At 33.4% G+C, this 21,597-nt stretch overlaps 1 protein-coding gene across 1 annotated transcript in view; it reads right to left on the bottom strand.

Moving 5' to 3' along the window:
• The window catches only part of nompB (intraflagellar transport protein 88-like protein nompB), a 730,499-nt gene that overhangs the window by 259,428 nt on the left and 449,474 nt on the right, over positions 1-21,597 (bottom strand). Inside the window, exon 5 of the mRNA XM_089596148.1 lies at positions 6,682-6,911. Within this exon, the coding sequence (XP_089452274.1) occupies positions 6,682-6,911 (230 nt within the window). The remainder of the gene's footprint in view (positions 1-6,681; positions 6,912-21,597) is intronic.

The raw sequence follows: 21,597 nt of genomic DNA, 5'->3' as shown, positions 1-21,597 counted from the left end.
GCTAAAATCTCTGTAAAGTTACAAGCAATTTTAAGAATTATTCAAGAGTGCATGCAACGATGCCTAGATGGTATGTATTACTTAGAATTTAATTAGATAACTCACAAAATAATATTAATTTATTAATTATTCTGCTAAAGTTTTCTAAAAAAATCTTGATATTAATTTTTGGACTGTTAATTAGTATGTAAAAAGTTCATTTGCATTCTATTGTATGGTATGAAAAGAAAAATGTAGTGGCGTTACATACGAAATAAACAAGTAATAAGGAGAGTAACTAAAATGGTAATCAACAGGGAGAAATTGAGATTCGAGAACGAGAGAGAGAGAAAGTGAAAGAGAGATAGAGAAAGAGAAAGAAAGAGAAAGAAAGAGAGGAAGGGAAAGAGGAAGAAAGAGAGATACATACAGAGTGTTTAAAGTGTTTAGAATTTATTATGCCTTGGGGAAGATCCCCATCTGGCCAAAATTGAGTTACATGGTTAAAGGCAAACTTAAAAACTATAGCTTAAGAACTAGAGTAGGAAAAGTAGTTTAAACTACGTACGATACAGTAATTTATTGCTATGGAAAAACTATAGTAAAGTGCTATATGGCTAAAATGTTTGCGATATATGGGCTGATTTACGACCAAAAGAGAAAATAGAAAAGGAGGGCTATGTGTAAAGTTGAGATGGCTAAGGAGGGCTGATGAGATGAGGTAAAGAAGGCTGTGGATAAGACGAGTGAAAGTGTGATACAGAGAGAATGAGAAGGTGCTAGTAGGATATGAAAATGATGCATGACATTGTTGGTGAATATAAAGCTCGATGACGCCTGGTGAGGTGGAGTTGAAATGACTGGGTAAACGAGGAGAGAGGAGGACAATTGGCAGAGTTTACAGAGTAAAGAGATATGGGGTGATGGCGACTAAAAGATAAAATGAACAGTGATTAGATTTCTCAAACTCCACTCACTCCACCCACTCCACCCACACTCACAGGGCTGCCCGCAATGCTAGGAGGCCCTATATGGGGCCGTCATTGTTGGGCTGTGCTATGCCCTCGCGCTCTGCGCGCTCGTTCCACTCGTTCCAGTCTCGCTGAAGTAGGGTTTGATGAAGCATGGATTTGAAGGATTGATAGGTGTAATCGGCAAGGTTGATGGGGGTGAGAGAGTTTATGAGATCAGAAGCTTGGATGAAAAAGGCATCGTCGCGTGCTCGGGTACGGGAAGGTGGAACTATGAGGTCAGGGTGAAGACGGAGCAGGGTACGTTGGTTAGAGGTTGTTGGAGGAACAAGGCGGAAACGATTTGCGGGATAGGGAGAGCATTGATGGTGGATGATGTTGAACGCGAGACACCCCAGATGGTACTCGCATCTACGCCGAGCTGAGAGCCAGCCCTGGCCCAATCGCCATGGCGTGACGTGTGCCGTGCGAGGTATTGTATCAATCACAAAACGGACACAGGCATTGATGGCCCTTTGCATTTTTAAGTTGCGAGTGGCATCAAGTCCAAAGAAGACCGACGAGGCATAGTCCATGTGAGAGAAAACTAGGGTCTCGACCAGCGATTTACGCAGACCACGCGATAGGGCATGCCTGTGGAATCTGAGAGAGCGCAGTGTGTGATGTACTCGCTGGTTGATTCTCTTTATTTGAGAGGTCCAATGGAGAGTGGGAGTGAAGATAACGCCTAAATTTGACGCGACTTGGACGAGGGGAATTTTGATGCCATGGATGTGTATGGGGATGAGTGATGTCGGATCGAGTGGAGAAGTGTAGGTAAGGCTACCAAAAATCATGGCCTTGGACTTTGCCAGTTTAACCTGAAGACCGTTACGGTGGGCCCAGGATGCGACAGCCTCAAGGTCATGATTCAGGCGACCTATGCCTTGGTTAATGGAGGTGAACAGAGATTAGTAGAGAGATTGCTGACTGCAATGCTACGGCACGAGTTCACTTTTGGCTGCTGTTTCGAGCGCCCCGTTGCGGCCAAGCGGTCGAACCAGGTACACATATTTTTTTTTATTTGAGAAGCGTGGAGGGGGTATATCGAGTGTGTGCCTACGGATTCGCGTGGAAATGGGCATGTAGGCACATACTTTTGAGACGCGTGGAAGGGGTATACTGAATATGTGCCTACGGAGAGAGGAGTGGTGTACATGGAAATGCCGACTACAGCTATATAACTATATACTCGCGTATATCATAGCGAAAGAAAGCGACGAGTCTTTCTCGCTATACTTATACTTACTAACTTCTTAAATAAGGTCTTAAAAATTAAGGGGAAATAGATAAGAAAAAAAGATTTCACATCTAATATGTGTAAAATAAAAAAACCTATTTTAATTTACAATTCTCTATAACATATGAAGGTTTAAGAGAGGCTAGCCATATTATTTTTTGAAAATTAAATCATACAAATAAATTTTTACGTAATTGGAAGCTGAGACTTTCAAGGCATTTATTTTTTAGTTCTTCTTATACTTTGGATTTTCGTTTAGTACTGCGTATCAAAGTACGTTGAAAAAATATTTAGTTTGAAATATTTTTTGAGGTTGATAGTATGGCTATAAGCACCTTAAATATAAATTATTATTTTTACTTATCATAATCGCTATGAACTGTAGGCCAAGCTCCAGAGGGTATCAATGAACATATGTGACTTTAGGTTGTATGAGGTCCGAAGTTTGAATAGCTGAGATGGCTAGGGCTTATGCCTTTGACGGCATATTTTTGCGATTTGGGGTTCAATTCTGATTGCCATTATGTTTTTTTTTTTTTTTTAATGTAATTCAGTATTTTATTTCAATTTCTTATTGCAACTTTCATTTTAATTTATAAATATTGTCAACACTCTTTTTTCGGGCACGTTAAAAAAATTTTATTTTTAATACTGTGTCACGTACATAGAATCCTACGCAACAACTAAATATTAAATAATTTATTACGTTAATAGTTATAGCTGGCAAGGCTAATTCATAATTTTAAATGTAATAATTTGAATGATAACATGACGTTATGCTCTGTATACGTCATAACCTTTTATTTGATATGTATATGTTTTTTTTATATTATAGTGCTCTACGTCCTGCTCCTTTAATAAGGGCACTACTATGGGCACTTAGCACTTGGGAAAGGGACAAGGAAAGGAATGGGAGGCCTCCCATTACAGGAGGGGGGTAGGGGGAATTAGGCAATTTTTGCTGCGAAAACGTCACCTAAACCCTCCTCCAGGAGCATTACGTGGTGAAAATGCACATGTGAAAAATCACAGAGGTACTTGCCCGAAAAATCGCACTGGCCGGGGATCGAACCATGGTCTTCCGCGTCCCAATCCACGACCTAGCCGACTGAGCCACCACGCGCTCGTGTATACATGTACATATAAGGGTTTTCGTAAAGTAAGAGGTCATCTAACATCTAGTTGGGATCTTGCATGAAAAATATCCTTTGTTACGATTCTTTGATACCCATGTTAAAGGGTTCTAATAAAACAGTTGGTCTAAAGTTTTTTGTTGGCTACAATATTTGATTAAAAATAACATCATGCTAGTAAACATATTCTACTTGTCATAACCTGACAGTTATTACCCATTAAGAGGTCGAGTTCAGGGAATATTTTATGTGCCATGACGACTGTCAGATCTCCTATAATTTTAAGTATATCATATGTCACTGTTTTCATAAAAAAATATTTGTACAGAGTTTTAACATTATGATATGGTATGGGGTAATGCAATGAATTACCAGATGGTTTAATCGAAATTGAGCACAGTAGCTAATTTAATGATAATATTATCCAATGAATTATTTAATATACTAGTAACAGATTCAAACAATCTAGATACTATTATAAGTACTTCATTAGAATTTCCATAATTTTTTATAAGTCTACATGAATTTTTCATATACAGTATTACGCCACTCTCAAGAGTAAAGTTAATGAGCCCTGGATAAAATAAGGCTTCCTTCCTACGTATAATAACGCGTTTAGCAATTCTTTCTGGTGATTTTCGATACAGATAGATAAAATCTCTTCGTGCACTCATAAAATTTTGTACTGTAAAAGATAAAAAATTATATTTTTACAAAAATGTGCATGTATATTTCTTATGAAAAAAGTTAAGAAACATGCAAGAGAAAAATTTGTAATAAGATAAAAATTACATTTTAGTATGTATAAAAATTTTCAAGTGATATGTGTATCTCTGAACTAGAACTTCTGTGTGTATACATGTGCGTACAATTTTTTCGCTGTTTGTCAGATAATAATCATTTTACATTTTGGCATGATATTCACCTGGCTTATTAGGTTTTCACATAGATATTACCAGATTATTATCTAATATTACCTGATGTTTCTTAGTGGGTGTCAGTTGATAACCGGGTGGAAATAAAGTAAATATCGATTAAAAATTAAGAAAGTCTTTTTCTGAAAATACTTAGTATAACCAATATGATATTTATATAGCAAACATTAAGATCTTATTTAATACCTTCTCAATAATTAGTGGACTTTAACGCAGTGCATGACAGATGAAAGTTGGATAGAAATAACGTAGAAATTGTATGAAAATCTGATGAAAATTATACATTTATATTAAATTTTACGTCTTGAATACAAGGTATGACCAATCTATAGATTGCCAGAGCAAAAAGTTATTTGGACTATTTGATTTGAGTAAGAAACCATTCAATAGCTCAATACAACAACAAAAAAGTAAATTTTATATAATATTATCAAATGTCAAATAATTGAATAATATTACATATCACAACACAGTTTGTTATCCATTTAGAAACAATTTGAGCTGTATATCGACGTGTGCTTGGAAGACTATCACAGCGTGATGTCACCCCATTTAAAATAACACGGTGTGACGTCACACTGTGATAGTCTTCTATGTACACGTCGATATGAGAATGACATTATAGATGAAAATGAAGACAGGAACAAGTGTATTTTACTAAAATCAATATAAATTTATATTCGTTATTTGGTCCTTTAATGCTAGGTAAAAAAGCTACATTCTGTTTAATAATTTTTTGGTGTTTTTAACAACTTTTTTGTATTAATTGTTAGGATAACAATAGTCACAAAAATGAGTACTACAAAAAAATGTATGTCAATAAGATCTACAATCTTTTTATTTACTATTCCATTTATAAATTTAATGTAGAAAAGTTGGATACTGTAAGACGAATTTTTTGGCCTTTTTAAAACGGTCTTATGATTTAAAATATTCAGTAAAGTCAAGATAATTACAGTTTTCTACCTTTTTGATAAGGTTACCTTTATTATACGGCATTCTAGTATAATTTTTTCAGCAACTATCTATTTTATTGAAAAAAATAGACCTAGAAGCCTATTATTTACATTGTAAAGAAGAAATCAAGACCAAACTTGACAAGATAGATTGAGAATTCTAAGGAAAGTAAGAGCTTAGATGTCAGACAGATAACATAACATCTGATTTCTCAATTTTGTGGTAGTGTTATTTCTCTTACTTAATTTTTTTTAATAATTGTGCGAAAAAACGAGAGTTGTCTCACATTATTGAATCTACAAAAAATTAATAAGGTATATCTTGATTTTTGTGATATTCATTGTATGATAGTGAATAACAATAAGAAATCTGATTACAACGTATTGAGGTTGACAACTTTTGTATAGTTTTTTTTCTTTATTCTCGTGCAACAAACAATTTTTTCAGTGTTTATACATCTAGTTTCAATGACAAAGCATCTCCATTGTATAAAAAAGCAAAGTGTGTGATACGAAAAAATTAGATTTTATTGTGATCTACGACTTTGACGTATATCGAACATAAACGTATAAAATGTGTGTGTTAAGTTTTTGTACTAAAAATCCTTGCTTTTTTATTCTTAGGGGGTTGTTAATGAAACTCTGGTAAAACGTATCCTTTCTATGAAATCTGTTCCAATGTAAACCATCTGCTTAGATATTGAGAACTCTATGCTACCGACATAGTCACGCACACACACATATACATAAATAAATACATACTTACACGTACATGTACATGCATGCACCATGCGACCAACTCAGATCACCCTCATACACGATTCACAAAATATTCTTAACGACGTCTCTGGATATTCTTCGGGTCCTTGCAAAGGATGCAAAATATTGCTCAAACGTTGAAAGATCAATTACAAAAGGAAAAATACTTTATGTAATAAAATTAGAACCACTGACATGATTTACGATCTTGTTTTGCAAAAAAAATGTAATTGTTTGGCGTTGTCGTCTCGTTTCTAGTTGGTAGAATTAGAAGTTAAATGATTTTTGTGGTAATATATAAACAAATGTTTCATGGAATACGTCCAGAGATGTTTCTTAGGACGTTTCTTTTCTTAGCACGTTTTTATTCAATTAGAAACATATTAAAATATTAAATAAACCAAAAACTAATGTAGTATTAAGAAAAAGTTATTGATAAAAGTTTATCAGGAAGCTTCGTACTAATGCGTAAGCAATCTTTTTTTTATCAACTTGAAAAATGTATTTTTTGTATTAAAAGCAATACTCATTAATGTAAAAACTATAATCAGTCTTACACATACCTGAATGATGAATAAAATAGGTGATAGGTGGTGGTTCATGAGAGAACATGTTTTTTATTTATGTGAAAGATGCTATTTGAAATGACTGCATGAGGCACATACCTACCTTAGATACTTTTGAGCTACAGTCGTTTGATCAAGAGCCATTCTGTACATTTTTATGGCCTGAGATAACTGGCCAATTTTCGCATAAATATTTCCTATATTGACCTTAAGTCTGGTGTTACTGAAATTTCTGTTGCTGAAATTTCGGTTTTTTATGATGGCCAAATACGTTGCTATTGCCTCCGTGTAGAGTTCGCTATTCAAATACTGGCTGGCTAGATTAAAAATAACCTGAAATAAAATTTTCTGTTATCTGTGTATGATGGTCATTAAAAATATTTTAACTTATGAATGTTAAAGAATTTTTCCCTTCTTCCCCCTACTTTCCCTGTTGGCACCATCTCAGCTGAGCTTGATAGGTTGTTATCTTTATACAAAAAGACTACTATATAAAGTTAAATTACTCCATAAAATTACATTTTTGGAAAAGTATAAGGACCAGTAAGTTTGATGTGTTCAATTAAAACTTCTTTAGAAATTTTCAAGTTCTCCATACATAAGCAATAACTTTCATTCATTCTAATAACCCATCAGCTCAGCAAAATTCTGAAATAAAAATCTATAAAAGGTCAAGTTATGTTTTCTTTTTTAGTAACTCATGCTTACTTTTTGTATGACACTCGTCGTATGATACGGTTCTATATTTATGCATTAATAAAGTGAGTCTAAGATTTTTTGTCTTTCAACTGGTACTGTATGTAAATTTTACATTAAATGGATTGAAATTATGTCGTTAAATTTTAATATACTTCTGACATAATAAGGCAATAATTTATTTAATTTTAGGTTTAAATTTTGCACTAGTTAAAAATCAAAGTTATTTAGCTTAAATTTGTTAGTGTATAAAAAACGAAACAGTACAATACTACAAGTATCATTTAAAAAGTATGCTTTACTAAGAAATGAAAAAAAAACTTCTTACTATTTTAAGATTTGGATTTTATAACTTTGCTAAGCTGATGAGTCGTCATAATGAATCAAATTTATTGCTTACGTATGAAGGCTTCAGAAGTTTTTAAAAAAATCAATGGCGAGTGGGTGCTTGGGTACCCAAATTTAAAGTTATTGTTCCCGGCAGATAATATATTACTGTACAGTAACATTTATAGATGGCAGATACTATATAAGTGTGGATAGATATATCAATTACAAAACGATGTATTATATAACCTACTGTGATGTATTAAAGATAATGCAAGTATTAGACTTGGGCTAAGTTGCATTAATTATTTAAAAAAAAAAAAAAAAGGAATCAAATTAATTACGAAACAAAAAGAAATGATGTATGAAAAAAAAAGAAATAAAAAAAAGGAAATTAAATGAAATAAAATTAAACAAGAAATGAAAACAACAAATTTAATAAATGAATAAAATGTAAAGGGAATTAAAACAACAAACAAGGGGGAATAAATGGGTCATGGGACCCGCGGTAAGAACAAAGTTCTTTAAACATGACATAAGTATAAAAACACAATTTCTCAGGTAACAAGGGGGTCGCCAGACCCATAGGAAGAACGAAGCTTTATAAACGTTAGTACTGCATTCATGTAGTTTACTTAACAAAAACTTGAAGAACGAATAAAAAAAAAATTAAAAAAAATAGTTCAGTACTCACGATGGTTGAACTTCGTGAGAACGTCGTGCATACAGTACTCACGAAGTTCAACCAAGTGAGTACTAAACTATTTAAAAAAAATGTTTTTTTTATTAGTTTTTCAAGTTTTTGTTAAGTGAACTACATGAGCGCAGTACTAATGTTTATAGAGTTTCGTTCTTCCTACGGGTCTGTCGACCCCCTTATTACCTGAGAAATTGTGTTTTTATACTTATGTCATGTTTAAAGAACTTTGTTCTTACCGTGGGTCCCATGACTCATTTATTTCCCCTTGTTTGTTGGTTTAATTCCCTTTATATTTTATTCATTTATTGAATTTGTTGTTTTCATTTCTTGTTTAATTTTATTTCATTTGGTTTCCTTTTTTTTCCATTTCTTTTTTTTCATGTATCATTTTTTTTTTTCATATTTAATTTCATTACTTTTTTTTTTCATTCTTTTGTATTTCCTTTATTTCATTTTTTTTATTTTTCTATTTATTTTCATTTTTTTGTATTTCCTTTATTTCATTTTTTTTTTAGATGTATTATTTAGAAAACAAATACATAATTTATCATGAATTGAATGTATTATCAGTGAATGCGTATAAAAATGGAATATTATAGTTACGAACCACACGATAAGCACATAAACTGAGTTTCTATTGTTGGCAGCGCTCGTAGCAGAGTGGGTAAGATACTGGACTCATATGCAGGAGGTCGAGGGTTCAAATCTCTTTTTGGAAAGTATTTTTTTTTTTTTTTTTTTTTTTTTTTTAAGAAAGAAAAATTCAAAGTCAAATAAAAATTGTTGTGGGAAAATAAAATTAAAATTTTTTTAAAAATTAATTGCTTGGAAGTGTGAGGGGGAATGGTAGGTTAGGGGGTAAGGGTGTGCAGAAGAGTAACACGGCACGGTTGGCAGATATACACACATAGTGGGGAGAGGGGAAGTGTGTTGAGAACAGTAGGTGAGGGGGACGGGGTATGGGGGGAAACTTGAGAGGAAGAGACTTCGGGTAAACCACTTCCGTTTCAAAAAAAAAAAATCTGTTGGTTTTAAAATTCCAGCCCCTTGAGTATGCAACATAAAGAACTTCGTTTTAAAAATACTATTTTATTACGAAAAAAATGGTACATTACGTCACGAGAGCACACAGTACAAACATGAGCGCCCGAAGTTGCGGGTAATGTTTTTCTTTCCGAGGGCACAAAGTGCAATTTTGTGCCCGTGGGCACACTTTGTGCCCAGTAAATCACTTTGGGCCCTAGGGCAGAAAAGTACTCCGAGCTCGAAGGTGCAACAAACTTTTCTGCCCGTGGGCCCAAAGTGATTACAAGGGCGCAAAGTGTGACCCGAGGACGCAAAGCGGCAGTTGCACTTTGGGCCCATGGTATGAAAAATTTTTCATTTATTAAATAGAACTAAAAAATAAAAATAAAGTCATGTTACATACGATAGCAAATAGCTGAACTAGGCCTAAAACGTAGGGGAATATACAAGAAAATTGTTAGGGAAGGGACAGTGGAGCAAGAGAGTGAAGGGGAGATTAGCTTGAGACATGAAAGCGAAAGGACTAGGCCCATGAGACTGGAAAACACGCGCAACTTTCCTCACAGTTCAGAAGTGTTAATAATGTAACTTAACAACAAGCCGCACCTTGCTTTATTTACGAATCGAGAAACCCACGTAACAGCTGGTGTCAGAAGAAGGATACAGACAAAATTTTTTACGTTTTGTTTTGTGTGCAAAAAATACTTAATTTAACAAAATAAAATAAAAAGTTTTCGTCAGTGAGTGAAAAAAAAAAAAAAAAGTATCGTTCATCCCAAAATGAAAAAAAATTATCATAAGCACTAGACACCATTTTTTAGTCAATTAAGAGAAAAACCCATCATATAAAGATAAAATTTACAGTTAGAATTTTTACCTATTACAATCTATGAATTACTAATAGTAACAAAATACTAAAAACGTGCAGTTTAATACAACCTTATAAATACTAAGCGTAACTAAGAAAAAAAAGAAATAACAGTAACACATACTAAGTAATAATGGTAAAATCTTACATCAATTTCAAACGACAAAAATATATAACTCCGATGACACAAAAAAAAAACAAGTCAGCTTGAAGGCAGAAAGTGAGTAAAACTTAACTGAAAAAAAGAACCGTTGATTTTTTTCTTAAACTAGAGCTTCACGTTATATATAATACAAGCACATATCTTACTCACAACATAACTAATAACGTAATGAAAGAATTTGATATAAATGGAGCGCAAAGCAAAGAATTGCAAGAGCAGTTGAGCCAAAGCGATTGAGAAGAAAAAACACCAAATAACATAGCAGAAAATGAAAGATTATAAAAAACGCTGGAGCACGACATCGAGTCCTTAGCTAAATGGAAGAAGGTGGTCAAAAAACAGAAACTTTTTATGGTGAAAATGCTAAAAAAATTAATGCCAAAAATAAAATGCAGGCAATTACCTCATAGGCAAGACATAAGTGATAACGAAACTGATGCGCCAACCCAGACAAAAACACATAGATCTGTCTCACTTGGAAAATTTACTACCCTCACCAAGCATGAAAGCAAAACAATAAACATGAATTGAATCTTCTTTAATCAGCTTAATGACAGAGTGCAAACTGAACATAACGCAAATCTGCACCATATAATAAGAGAAGCAGTTACACAGGCTGTGCAACAATATACAAATCAAACACCTACACTTCTACAATCAAGACACCCATATTGTTACAACAAACTCATGGTAAAGATACACTGCGTCAAACACAAACACGAATTTCAGTAGCTCAAGAAGAGCAAATAATTGGGAGCACTATAGTTATTCACGATACAAATTACAGGAATATTAATTATAGACAAAATACTACAAGACCACTTCGCTCTTCAGAAGAATTTGAGTCAGGTTAGGCAAATAAAAATTATTTGAATATCCAAGATCAAAGTATATCACCCCCACATCACACAGAAAACTTTAATTATGAGCGTTCAATGCAAAGGACATTGTTATCAGTAAGTTACTTATCAACAAACGTATCAATATTCGATGGTGATCCCGTTAAGTTACCTGTTTTTGAGCAAATGGTAAAAATGGTATTGTGGACACTAAACCCCTGACATAAAAAATTTTTTTTAAGGTGCACTAAAAAAAAAATTAAAAGAAAAGGCAGCCAAATTTATCCCATATTTGCGCCGTTCTCATCTGTAGATGAATTTTTAGTAGAACTAAAAAATAGATACAGCAGCATCGGTAGTATCTGTACTATGCAAATGTATTTCATACAAATAATTTCAAATAAAGTATTTGAAGTTCTTTTAATTAAAATATTGCATTTGATATTTATTGTAATTGAGTATAAATACATGTAAAACATAAACATATTTAATGTTCTTACTCGCAATGAAATAGTTTGAATTCTGCATTTTAAATAAAAATAATAAATCTTCTCTTAAACAATTTTTGATGATTGGAATATTTCATTTAAAAGAAAATATTTCTTTAAGTATTTTATTCGAACTACTTTTTATAAATACAGAACTTTGTTAAGACATTCAAGTTAAATATAGTCATTAGGTATTTGGCTAACTTGAATTAAAGCTGAAATAAAGTACTGCAGAATATTTCTACACTATTAAACACCGTCTATCTCTAGAAAGTATACTTAGAATTAGGATACACCGTAATAAGGTGTGGTTCCAATGGGTATTTTAATATGTAACAAATAAAAAGTTATGAAGAATAACACACTAAATTTTTTTTTTGGCTAACAATATTTTTAACGTTGCTCATTTACCTGACAAGTATGCTTGTACACTCATTCTTAGTCATGTACATAATGTTCACAATATATATTCAAAAAAAGGGCCAGAAAATAATGAAAAACCATTTTTTTAAATAAATGTTGGTTTAATCATACAAAATAGATAGTCAACATATTATTAAAAAAATATATTACAAACTATCGTACAGTATGGATAGTAATTATAAATAAAATTAATTTTATCGCTTTTTTACATGCTTTATTTTTTAAAAAAAAATTTGAATTAAACATGTAATTTTATGGAAGAATGACGTGAACTTGAATTTGTAAAAAAAAAATTTATAAAAATTTTCTAACTTTTTTCGTATCATAGTGTCACCCTGGTGCAACGTATTATTTGGGGCCAAGCTTGCACTTAATAACATTCGATCTACACAGGATGTGTAAGTGAGTCGAGGGACTAAGGAACCGTGAAGAGCTAGTAGCAAAGTATTTTTAAACTCATTTCTCAAAATCGTCGTTGTTACCCATATGGACCGGAGTGAAGGAGCACAAATACCTTTCAGCAGAAGAGTGAGAATTTTGAACCGTTTACTACTCTCTACTGAAAATATTCAGGTGACTTTTCATGTTATTTGTCAGGTGATATTTCAGGTCAAAAGTTGTGCCAATTTACCATATAGAAGTGTCATGTAGAATTGTTATGTGAAAGTGTCATGTGGATTTTTATAAGCTAGATTTTCGGCGATTCAAAAATGAAAAAGTAAAACTTGTACTTCTAACAGCTTTAAATGTGTTACAATAGCTAATATAAATAGTAAAAAAAGCATCCCTTAGCTCTAGTAAGGGGATTTGAACCTTGTTCGGATCGTTGGTAGTCAAGTGTCTTTACCACTTGGCCGCAATGGATTAGACACATGGGACAGAATTTACGTTCTTCTCAGGTACATCTAAAACTAATGTTTATTTTATGATTTTGTAAATAACATTTACAACCGTAGTTACCTAATTAATAGTTAACTTTTTGTAAATGTACATTTCATATTGTTTTGTGTTCCTTAATACGTTCGTCAACAGAAGATCTAGTAATTAATTTTATAACTACTTTTCGTTCACAGAATTTCCTTAAACTTTACAGATACTTCACTTTCCAAGGGAAAAAAGTCTATTTTAAAAAATGTTATGAATTTGTTTTAACTGCTACAACAAAGTTGTATATTACCTGTTCCCCTTTAATACTTTGATGTGCGTATCGAATACCTACAGAAATGTCTTTAAGATAATGTTTTTACAATTTCCAATTTTCGTTAAGATAACAATTTCCAAATTTTTATTTGAATCCACTAGTATTCGAAAAAACCTTATTTTATGTATAAGCTAACATTGCAGGAATTTATATAATTTATTGAAGTACTGTACGAATGGGTGAAAAATTATTTTTTCTGCTTGTATTCGATACGCACATAAAAGTATTAAAAAGGAACAGGTAATCCACGTCTTTTTTGTAGCAGTTACAACAAATTTATCACACTTTTATAAATAGACTATTTTCCTTTGAAATCAAAAGTATCTGTAAGGTTTAAGTAAAATCCGTGAACGAAAAGTAGTTGTAAAATCAATTACTAAATTTACTGTTGACGAACGTATTAAAAGATACGAAACAATATAAAATGTACGTTTACAAAAAATTAATTATCAATTAGGTAATTACGGCGGTAAATGTTATTCACGAAATGATGAAATAAAGATTAGTTTTAAATGTACTTCATAAGGACGTAAATTCTGTCCCAAGTGTCTAATCCTTTCTGGCCAAGTAGTAAAGACACTCGACTACCAATGATCCGGACCAGGTTCAAATCCCTTTACTAGATGCTTTTTTTGTTTTAACTATTTGTATTAGCTATTCTAACAGCTTTCAAACAGTTAGAAGTACAAGTTTTACTTTTTTGTTTTTGAATCACCGAAAATCTAGCTTATAAAAATCCACATGACACTTCTATATGGTAAATTGGCACGACTTTTGACCTGACATGTCATCTGACAAATAACATGACAAGTCACCTGAATATTTTCAGTAGGGTTACCACTTCTAGTATTGGTGCATGCCCCAGAGTTTATGAATAAAACTATAGTATATTTTTAGATTGAGATCTAGAGGCTACCACTACCATCTCGAGTAGTGGTACCTGCCCTAGAGTTTATGTCAACGTAAGGATTACGAAGATGCAAAAGCTAGAAAGCTACTATTACTCAAACAACTGACTTTTATTCAGAATTATAGGGTGGTACTTGTGTAGTGGAACTAGCAGAAGGTGGTTTAAGCATATTCTCCTTACTGTATTTCACGTTAAGATAAAGTAAAACTCCTGTAGTATCGTGAGGTGTTGGATGTGAACTCAAATTACTTAGTCAACCGTTTAAGGGCAAAAAAACTGCAATTTTTGAGGCCTCTAGAGGCAGATTACGGTACGTAAAAATTATTCAAGTAAATAATGCTGTTGATTGTGATAATGTTCTAAACAAAAAAAAAAAAACAAAAAAAAAAGATTGTCATGCCATACCCTTATCACTTTATCAGTTCAATATTAACAAGGTCGAATCACAGGGTTACTTAAATTCATGAATTTTCAAGATTTATAAAATTTGGCACAAACAGTGTAAATTAGTTCGACAAATGTGTTGTTGCTTACGAAATGAACTGTACATATTATAACACATGTTACTTATATATAATGCAAAGTCACGAAAACCGTTGTAATCGCTAATCACGAAAACTACTCAACCGATCAGGCTAAAATTTTGCATACTGATTCTTGACACTTTCCAGATAGTTATAGTATAGTTTTTATCTCAAAAAAATTAATAACAAAAACATTAAATGAGCTTAAAAATTTGAAAATATACTCTAGCTTATCACTATGTTTTGGTAGGATCTGTTGGGTGGCAGAGATGTAAAACTAAAGCTACCTGCAATAGAAGTAGGTTGGTCTGGTTATAATACTTCCAAGCAAATTTTTGAATTCCATAACCGTTTACTGGCAGTGCACAAAAAAAGAGATATGAACCATGCAGCAGAGTATCCCGGCTACCGACAACTTTTTTCTTTACTGAACAAGTGACTCACATTGAATTTCATCCTAAACGATCAAGATTAAAAGTGCCAAAAATAAAAGGCATTCTGAACACCATTGTCTCCAGCGTTATATCAAGAGACGTCTGGTCAGAGTATTGTCTAACTTTCTAGAGATTTGTGGCTGTTCTTCCAACGGATCCGATGCTACCATAGCAAATTGTGCTACAACAGCGACCCAGGGAAAACAACCTTCAGAAGTTTGAGCAGCCACATTAACTAGAAATTTTATTAGCCTCCTCCTCAGTGGTTCATTCTAACGGCATACCAACAGAGAGATTTTCACCAGCTCCATTTTCCTAACCAACGGTGAGCAGTTGGGTATACGGGAAATGACCCAAAGACGAGATATTCTTCGGCCAGCAGCTCCGTACGCGTAGACACTGAGGGTAAAATTCAAGCTACCCACAGCTGACTCTCCACCATTAAAAATAGTAATGATGGCAACAATATTAATTATAATAATAATAATAATAATAATAATAATATTAATTATAATATTAATCTTACTAATATATAAAGCAAAGTCGCTAAAACCGTTGTAATCACTAACCGCGAAAACTACTGAACCGATCTTACTGAAATTTTGTATACCGATTCTTGACACTTCCTAGATGGTTTTAGTATGATTTTTATCGTGAGAAAGTTAATAACAATGGAAATAAGTAAGCTTAAAGTTTTGCAAAAATACGCTAGCTTTTCACATTGGCTTAGAAATATCCGCTAGGTAGTGTCGACATAAAAATCGAAGCTATCTGCAGTAGAAATGAATAAGTGTGGTTATAATACGCCAGAGCGTCTACCCAACTTTTGCAGTTGCCTTCGAGCAGTACATTAAACTGCATCGAGAATGAAGGAGTTAGTTGTGCTGCTGGGTATCCCAGTTACTGACGACGCTCTCCTCCTATGGGCAAGTAACCTAGATGGACATTCATGCCTGAACCTCTAGGTTGGACGAGTGCCACTATTAACACAATAATCTCATCGATAATATCTCCAGTGAAATACCAGAAGACGTGGCGAACCAGAGCACCACCTGCTCCAAACTTCAGAGTTGTGCGGATGTCCCACCATTCAACCTGGTGCCGTCAGATAATTTTTCACTTCACATGCTAGGAAAAAACAGCCCTGACAAATACGGGCAATCATAAAGGCCTCCTTCTTAGTGGTGGTCCCAATGGCATACCCACAGAGAAGGTATTCTCTAGGCCCACTTTTCCAACTTACCATGAGCAGTTGGGTATCCGGGGAACGACTCGAAGACAATATATTCTTTGGTCAGCGGTAAACTTACCTCTATCACGGTTTCCGTACACAGAGACTTTGAGGGTAAGAGTCAAGCTGCCCGAAGCTAGCTCTACATCATTAAGAATAATAATGAATAGCTGAAAGTTTTACCACTGTCCCTTTTGAGTGCTATTATAAATACTTACGTTCCCTACTTGACCATTGATCTCAACGGTTCTTTTAAAGGCCACGTGAGTTTGAACTACATGGCCAACAAATACATTTTTACTACTGTTTCTGGAAACGATTTGTTGACAAAAAGATCATTTTAACTAAAAACGGCCTCTATTAAACCAAGTCAATAATTCACTGGCAGTCGTCACGAGCGGAGTTGTTCGTCGCAAGCCTGGGAATCCCAGTCACCGACGACCCTATATGACCCTCTCGACTATAACCATTCAACCAGGAATCACCGATCATCTCCAGAACTTCGCTGGGCATACTTAACAGCTATGAAGGAAAATAAACTTAAGCTAACGGGACAGTCTCCAACAGGCAAGCATCACGAACCAATCTCCCCATCTTAGATTAGCAAAACGTCTGAGTCTGCAAAAAAAAAATGTGCTTTAGACACTAATGTCTTCGACGTTATACCAGGAGGCGTTGGGAAACATTTCTATAGCTAGCTCCAAAGCTTTAGACTTTGTAATTTTTCTGTTGATCAGTTTGGGGCTTAAACAGGACGCCAAAGAAGATCACTCCGAGGTATCCAGGCAGTCACGTTTACTGTAAACTTTAGTCAAGAAACAGTGTATTTGAGAAGCTCACCAGTCCTTTTTAGGGCAATCGGACTTTCAACTACTTTGCAAACAAATGAATTAGAACTCAACAAAGTTGGCAAAAAACATCCTTTAGGGCTGTTTTCCAGATTTTTAAATAGATAGAATATGTATTAGTATTTTTATGGCGATAAGAATGTAGAGCTGAAGCTTCAGGACTTTGTTGCTTGTATAATAAAGCTGTGAAATAAGAGAAAAAAAATTATAATGTATAATTATGCTTTGAGAGTATTAAATCTAAACAGCTTTAAAAAATAGCTCTTTTCGTAAATTTTACAGGAGAAACTGCAAATCAACGCTCTATAGAGCCAACGACTATTTTATGGCATAAGAAACACATGGTACTTCTTAGCATGCTTATATTTTTTTTACTTTTTACAGGCTATTGTTTGACCAAATAAACTATATGGATTCAAAATATATTTTTAATAAGAAGATTTTTGTTCTTAAGTGTCAAGAATAGATGTAAAATTTCTTACTTAAAGCGTTTCACATTACACGTCAACACACTACGGTGTTCCATTTAGTAAGTCTTGGGCGAAGCCGAGACGGGGGCTGCTAGTAATAACAATAATGATGACTACAATAATAATTATACTAGTAATATTAACAAAATAATGATAAAAATAATAGTGATAATGATAATAATGACAAAAATAATAATAATAGTAATAAATGACTGGAAGTACAATTACCTGCCCTTTTCTCGGCCATCATAAGTATTTATGTTTTCTAATTAACCATGTATCTCATCGGTTCTTTTTAGGGCCATCTAACGCTGAACTACCTTGCAAACAAAAACATTTTTACAACCATCTGTGGCAACGATTCGTCAACTAAATGACTACATAAACGTAGGACTATTAAAGCATGTCAGTTATTAACTAACAGACGTCAGGATTGAAGTTGGTCGTCACGAGGCTGGGAATCCTTGCCACCAATGACCTTACATTACCCTCTCAACTTTTAGCATTTAATCAGGAATCACCAATCTTCTTCGAGGTATGTGCTGGACAAACCTAACAGTGAAGCTATAAAGAAAAAATAAACTTGATTGAACGAGGCAGTTTTCAACAGGCAAGCATTACGAACTAATTTCTCTACCTTAGATCACTAAAATGACTGAGCTCTGAAAAATAAGATGGTGCTTTGGACACTAACCTCTTCGTAATTACACCAGGAAACGTTGACGAAGAACTTTACAACTAACTCTAACACTTCAGACTTTGTAGTTTTTCTCGTGATAAGTCTGGTGTTACAACATAAAGTCAGACATGATTACCCTGAGGTATCGAGGCAGTCACATTTGCTGGAAACTTCAGTTAAGAAAGAGTTACTTTAAATAAGACAACTAATTACAGTTGATTAATAACTAAAAACAATGTCCAATTGTAGTACTATGATATTTTGTATTTATTTCAAAACAAAACAAAATTTCAGTCGTTTGGACAACGTCCCGGCCCTCATCGGATACAAAAATCTCTGACTCATACGAAAGAGATACAAAATCGTTATGTTTATTTTTTTACTCGATGAGGGCTGGAACTTCGTCCAAACGGCTGGAACATTCTTTTATTTTAAATAAATACAAATACAAAATATGATACTACTACCATTGGACGTTGTTTTAAACAAAGAGCTTAGCTCACTGATTATTTTTAGGGCCATCGATCGTTGAACTATTTGGCCAACAAAAACATTACGACTGAATAAAGTTGGCAAAAAACAACCTTTCGGGCTCACAAAAGTCTTAACCATACCTAGAGTTGCAAGAGGGTGGATTGGAAGGAAAACTTCAAATGCTTTTAACGTATACAATTTTAGGTATCATAAAATTGTCGCAGAACATCGATCGAGATTGAAAAAGCAGCGTCAAAACTGACAAATAAAGAATATATTACGCGAGAAACCAGCTTTCTATTATATCCCTGATAATAGTTACTTAAATCTTCTGAATTTTTAAATAGGTAGAATAATACGTATTCATAGTCATTGTGGCGATACAAAAAAAAAGATTAAGCCTCATGATTTTGTTGCTCTGGTAATTAGCAATGGTAATGACAAGTAAACTGCATGGATTTTGAACAGAAATATTTTTAATAAGAGGTTTTTTATTCTGCAAAGTGTTAAGAATAGATGTGAGATTTTTAACTGAAAATTTTTTATATTACGTGTCAACCCACTGGGATATTGCATTTAGTGAGTCTTAGGTGAAGCTGAATGACATAGCATGAACGTAGCATGATGAAAAAATAAGTTAAACCAAATCCCCTTAAAGAATCCAAACTAAAGTAATACTTTTTATTAACTATGAAATTATTGAATTATAATTTGAATTCTGTTGTGCCTTCAGAAGAAAAAGTTCCTTGATTACTTACAATAGTTTTTAAACCAGTAACTTGTTACATTACGTTGTAGTTGAATTTACCTATATGCGTACTTCATGCGTCAACACCCTGTTAATCATTAATATTAAAAGCAAAGTCACAAAGATCGTTGTAATCGCTAACCATAAAAACTACTCAACCGATCTTGCTGAAATTTTGCATACTGATTCTTTACATTTCCTAGATAGTTTTGGTGTTTTTATCTTAAAAATAGAAGTAAATGAGTTCAAAGTTTTAAAAGAATACGTTAACTTTTCACTTCAGTTCAGTAAAATCCACTAGGTGGAATCAAAAAAGATAAAAACTACCAGTAATAAGAATAAGTGGGTCTGGTTATAATATCTCTGATCAGATTGTCGATTGCCATAGTCACACAGTACATTAAGCACAAAATTTTTAGACGTACAGCTGGGTAACCCAGCTATCGATAACACTTATTCTTAAAGACGACCGATTTACGTTAAATTCCACCCTGATCTGCCAAGATGACTGAGTACCACAAAACAAAGGGGTTCTTATCACCAACACGCCCAGAGTAACACCAGGAAATGACCAGCCAGAGCACGGTACTTTCGCCAATATAACACATTCCGCATGCACATGCTATCTTATAAACGATGCCAGTCATATCTAACTTATTTATTGAGTCCTTTTCCAATTTGATAATATGAATTCAACTTCCTGAACCCGTATAGATAACCTGTATGTTGTATTTGGACAGGGCCTTATGGAGAGTTGTCTCCATAGGTCGAAAATAAGGAACGGCAAGGAACACATTCCTGTTTGAACCAGACTGATTCGGAAGCCGAGAATCCACTCTTGTACAACACTCTTAAAGATTTGGACTGTGAGATTCCTATAAACTTTTTTCTGTCTGTTAAGAAAACTGATTCTAGCCTAGACGTATCTGTTAACAAAAGATGGAGGATACGCATTATTTATAAGAGTTCTATAAGCTGCTATAATATTCTTGGATTTAAACGAGGAGTCCGTGAGTTTCAAGGCTTTGTCAATCATAGAGAATACAATGGTAATTTTTTAGCATTGTGAGTTGTGTAAAAAAAAATTTTGTAGTGCACCGGAAGTTGAAGGTTTTTTGTATAAATTTATTGTACTAATGAAATTTACAATATGAGTAGTATAAATATCTAGAAAATGAATTGAATTACTGACTTCGTATTCGACTGTTAACTGTATGCAAGTATTAAAATTGTTAAAAACGTTTAGGATATGATTTATTTGATCAGTTTTTATTACTAAGAAGCAATTGTCAACATACCTCAAATATAGCAAGACAGAATCATGGCAACGATTTAGTACTGGAATCTCCAAGGATTTCAGTATGATTTCCGCGAACCAAGGTGAACAACAACTTTCCATGGGAGTTTGTTATTTGTTACAAAAATTTTGTATTTTAAATCACAAATAGTATACAAATTAAATTGTAGTTGTCAATAGTTATTTATTTTACAATAAAAAAATAAAAAATTATTGTATTCATAATAAATAGTTCATATACAATTTCACATAGCTTTTCTACATCCTCGATATGGTGCCTCGATCAATGCTCATTGTTCTCCGTGATTTACATTTATTATGTGTTTCGATCTTAACAGGCTTTTACTTTCAACATGTCAGTGCCACCTTAATATCACTCTTTAAATAAAAAAAATTTTTATGTGTATGACAGTATTGTATTCTTAAGAAAATTATTTCTATTGAGCTAACTAGAGTTTGTAAATATATGGACTGAATTATAGGCACAATAGGTGTCCATGATGCGTGTTATCTTAGCACCTACATAGTATAATATTATTGTATTTATGGATATTTGTACATGGAAATTAAGTGTTACTCTTATTAAATTTTCACTAAGTTTTATTTCGTTATAATTGTAGATTTTAATCCTGGAGAGGCTGTCAGCAAAACAGCGAAATATTGATAGATGAAA

This window comes from Copidosoma floridanum, unplaced genomic scaffold (genome assembly GCF_036245765.1).
Source record: "Copidosoma floridanum isolate Cflo_tuat_1 unplaced genomic scaffold, Cflo_Japanese_pri ptg000030l, whole genome shotgun sequence".
NCBI lineage: Eukaryota > Metazoa > Arthropoda > Insecta > Hymenoptera > Encyrtidae > Copidosoma > Copidosoma floridanum.
The sequence above is the reverse complement of the archived record's forward strand: the minus strand, read 5'-3'. Positions and strand labels throughout refer to the sequence as shown.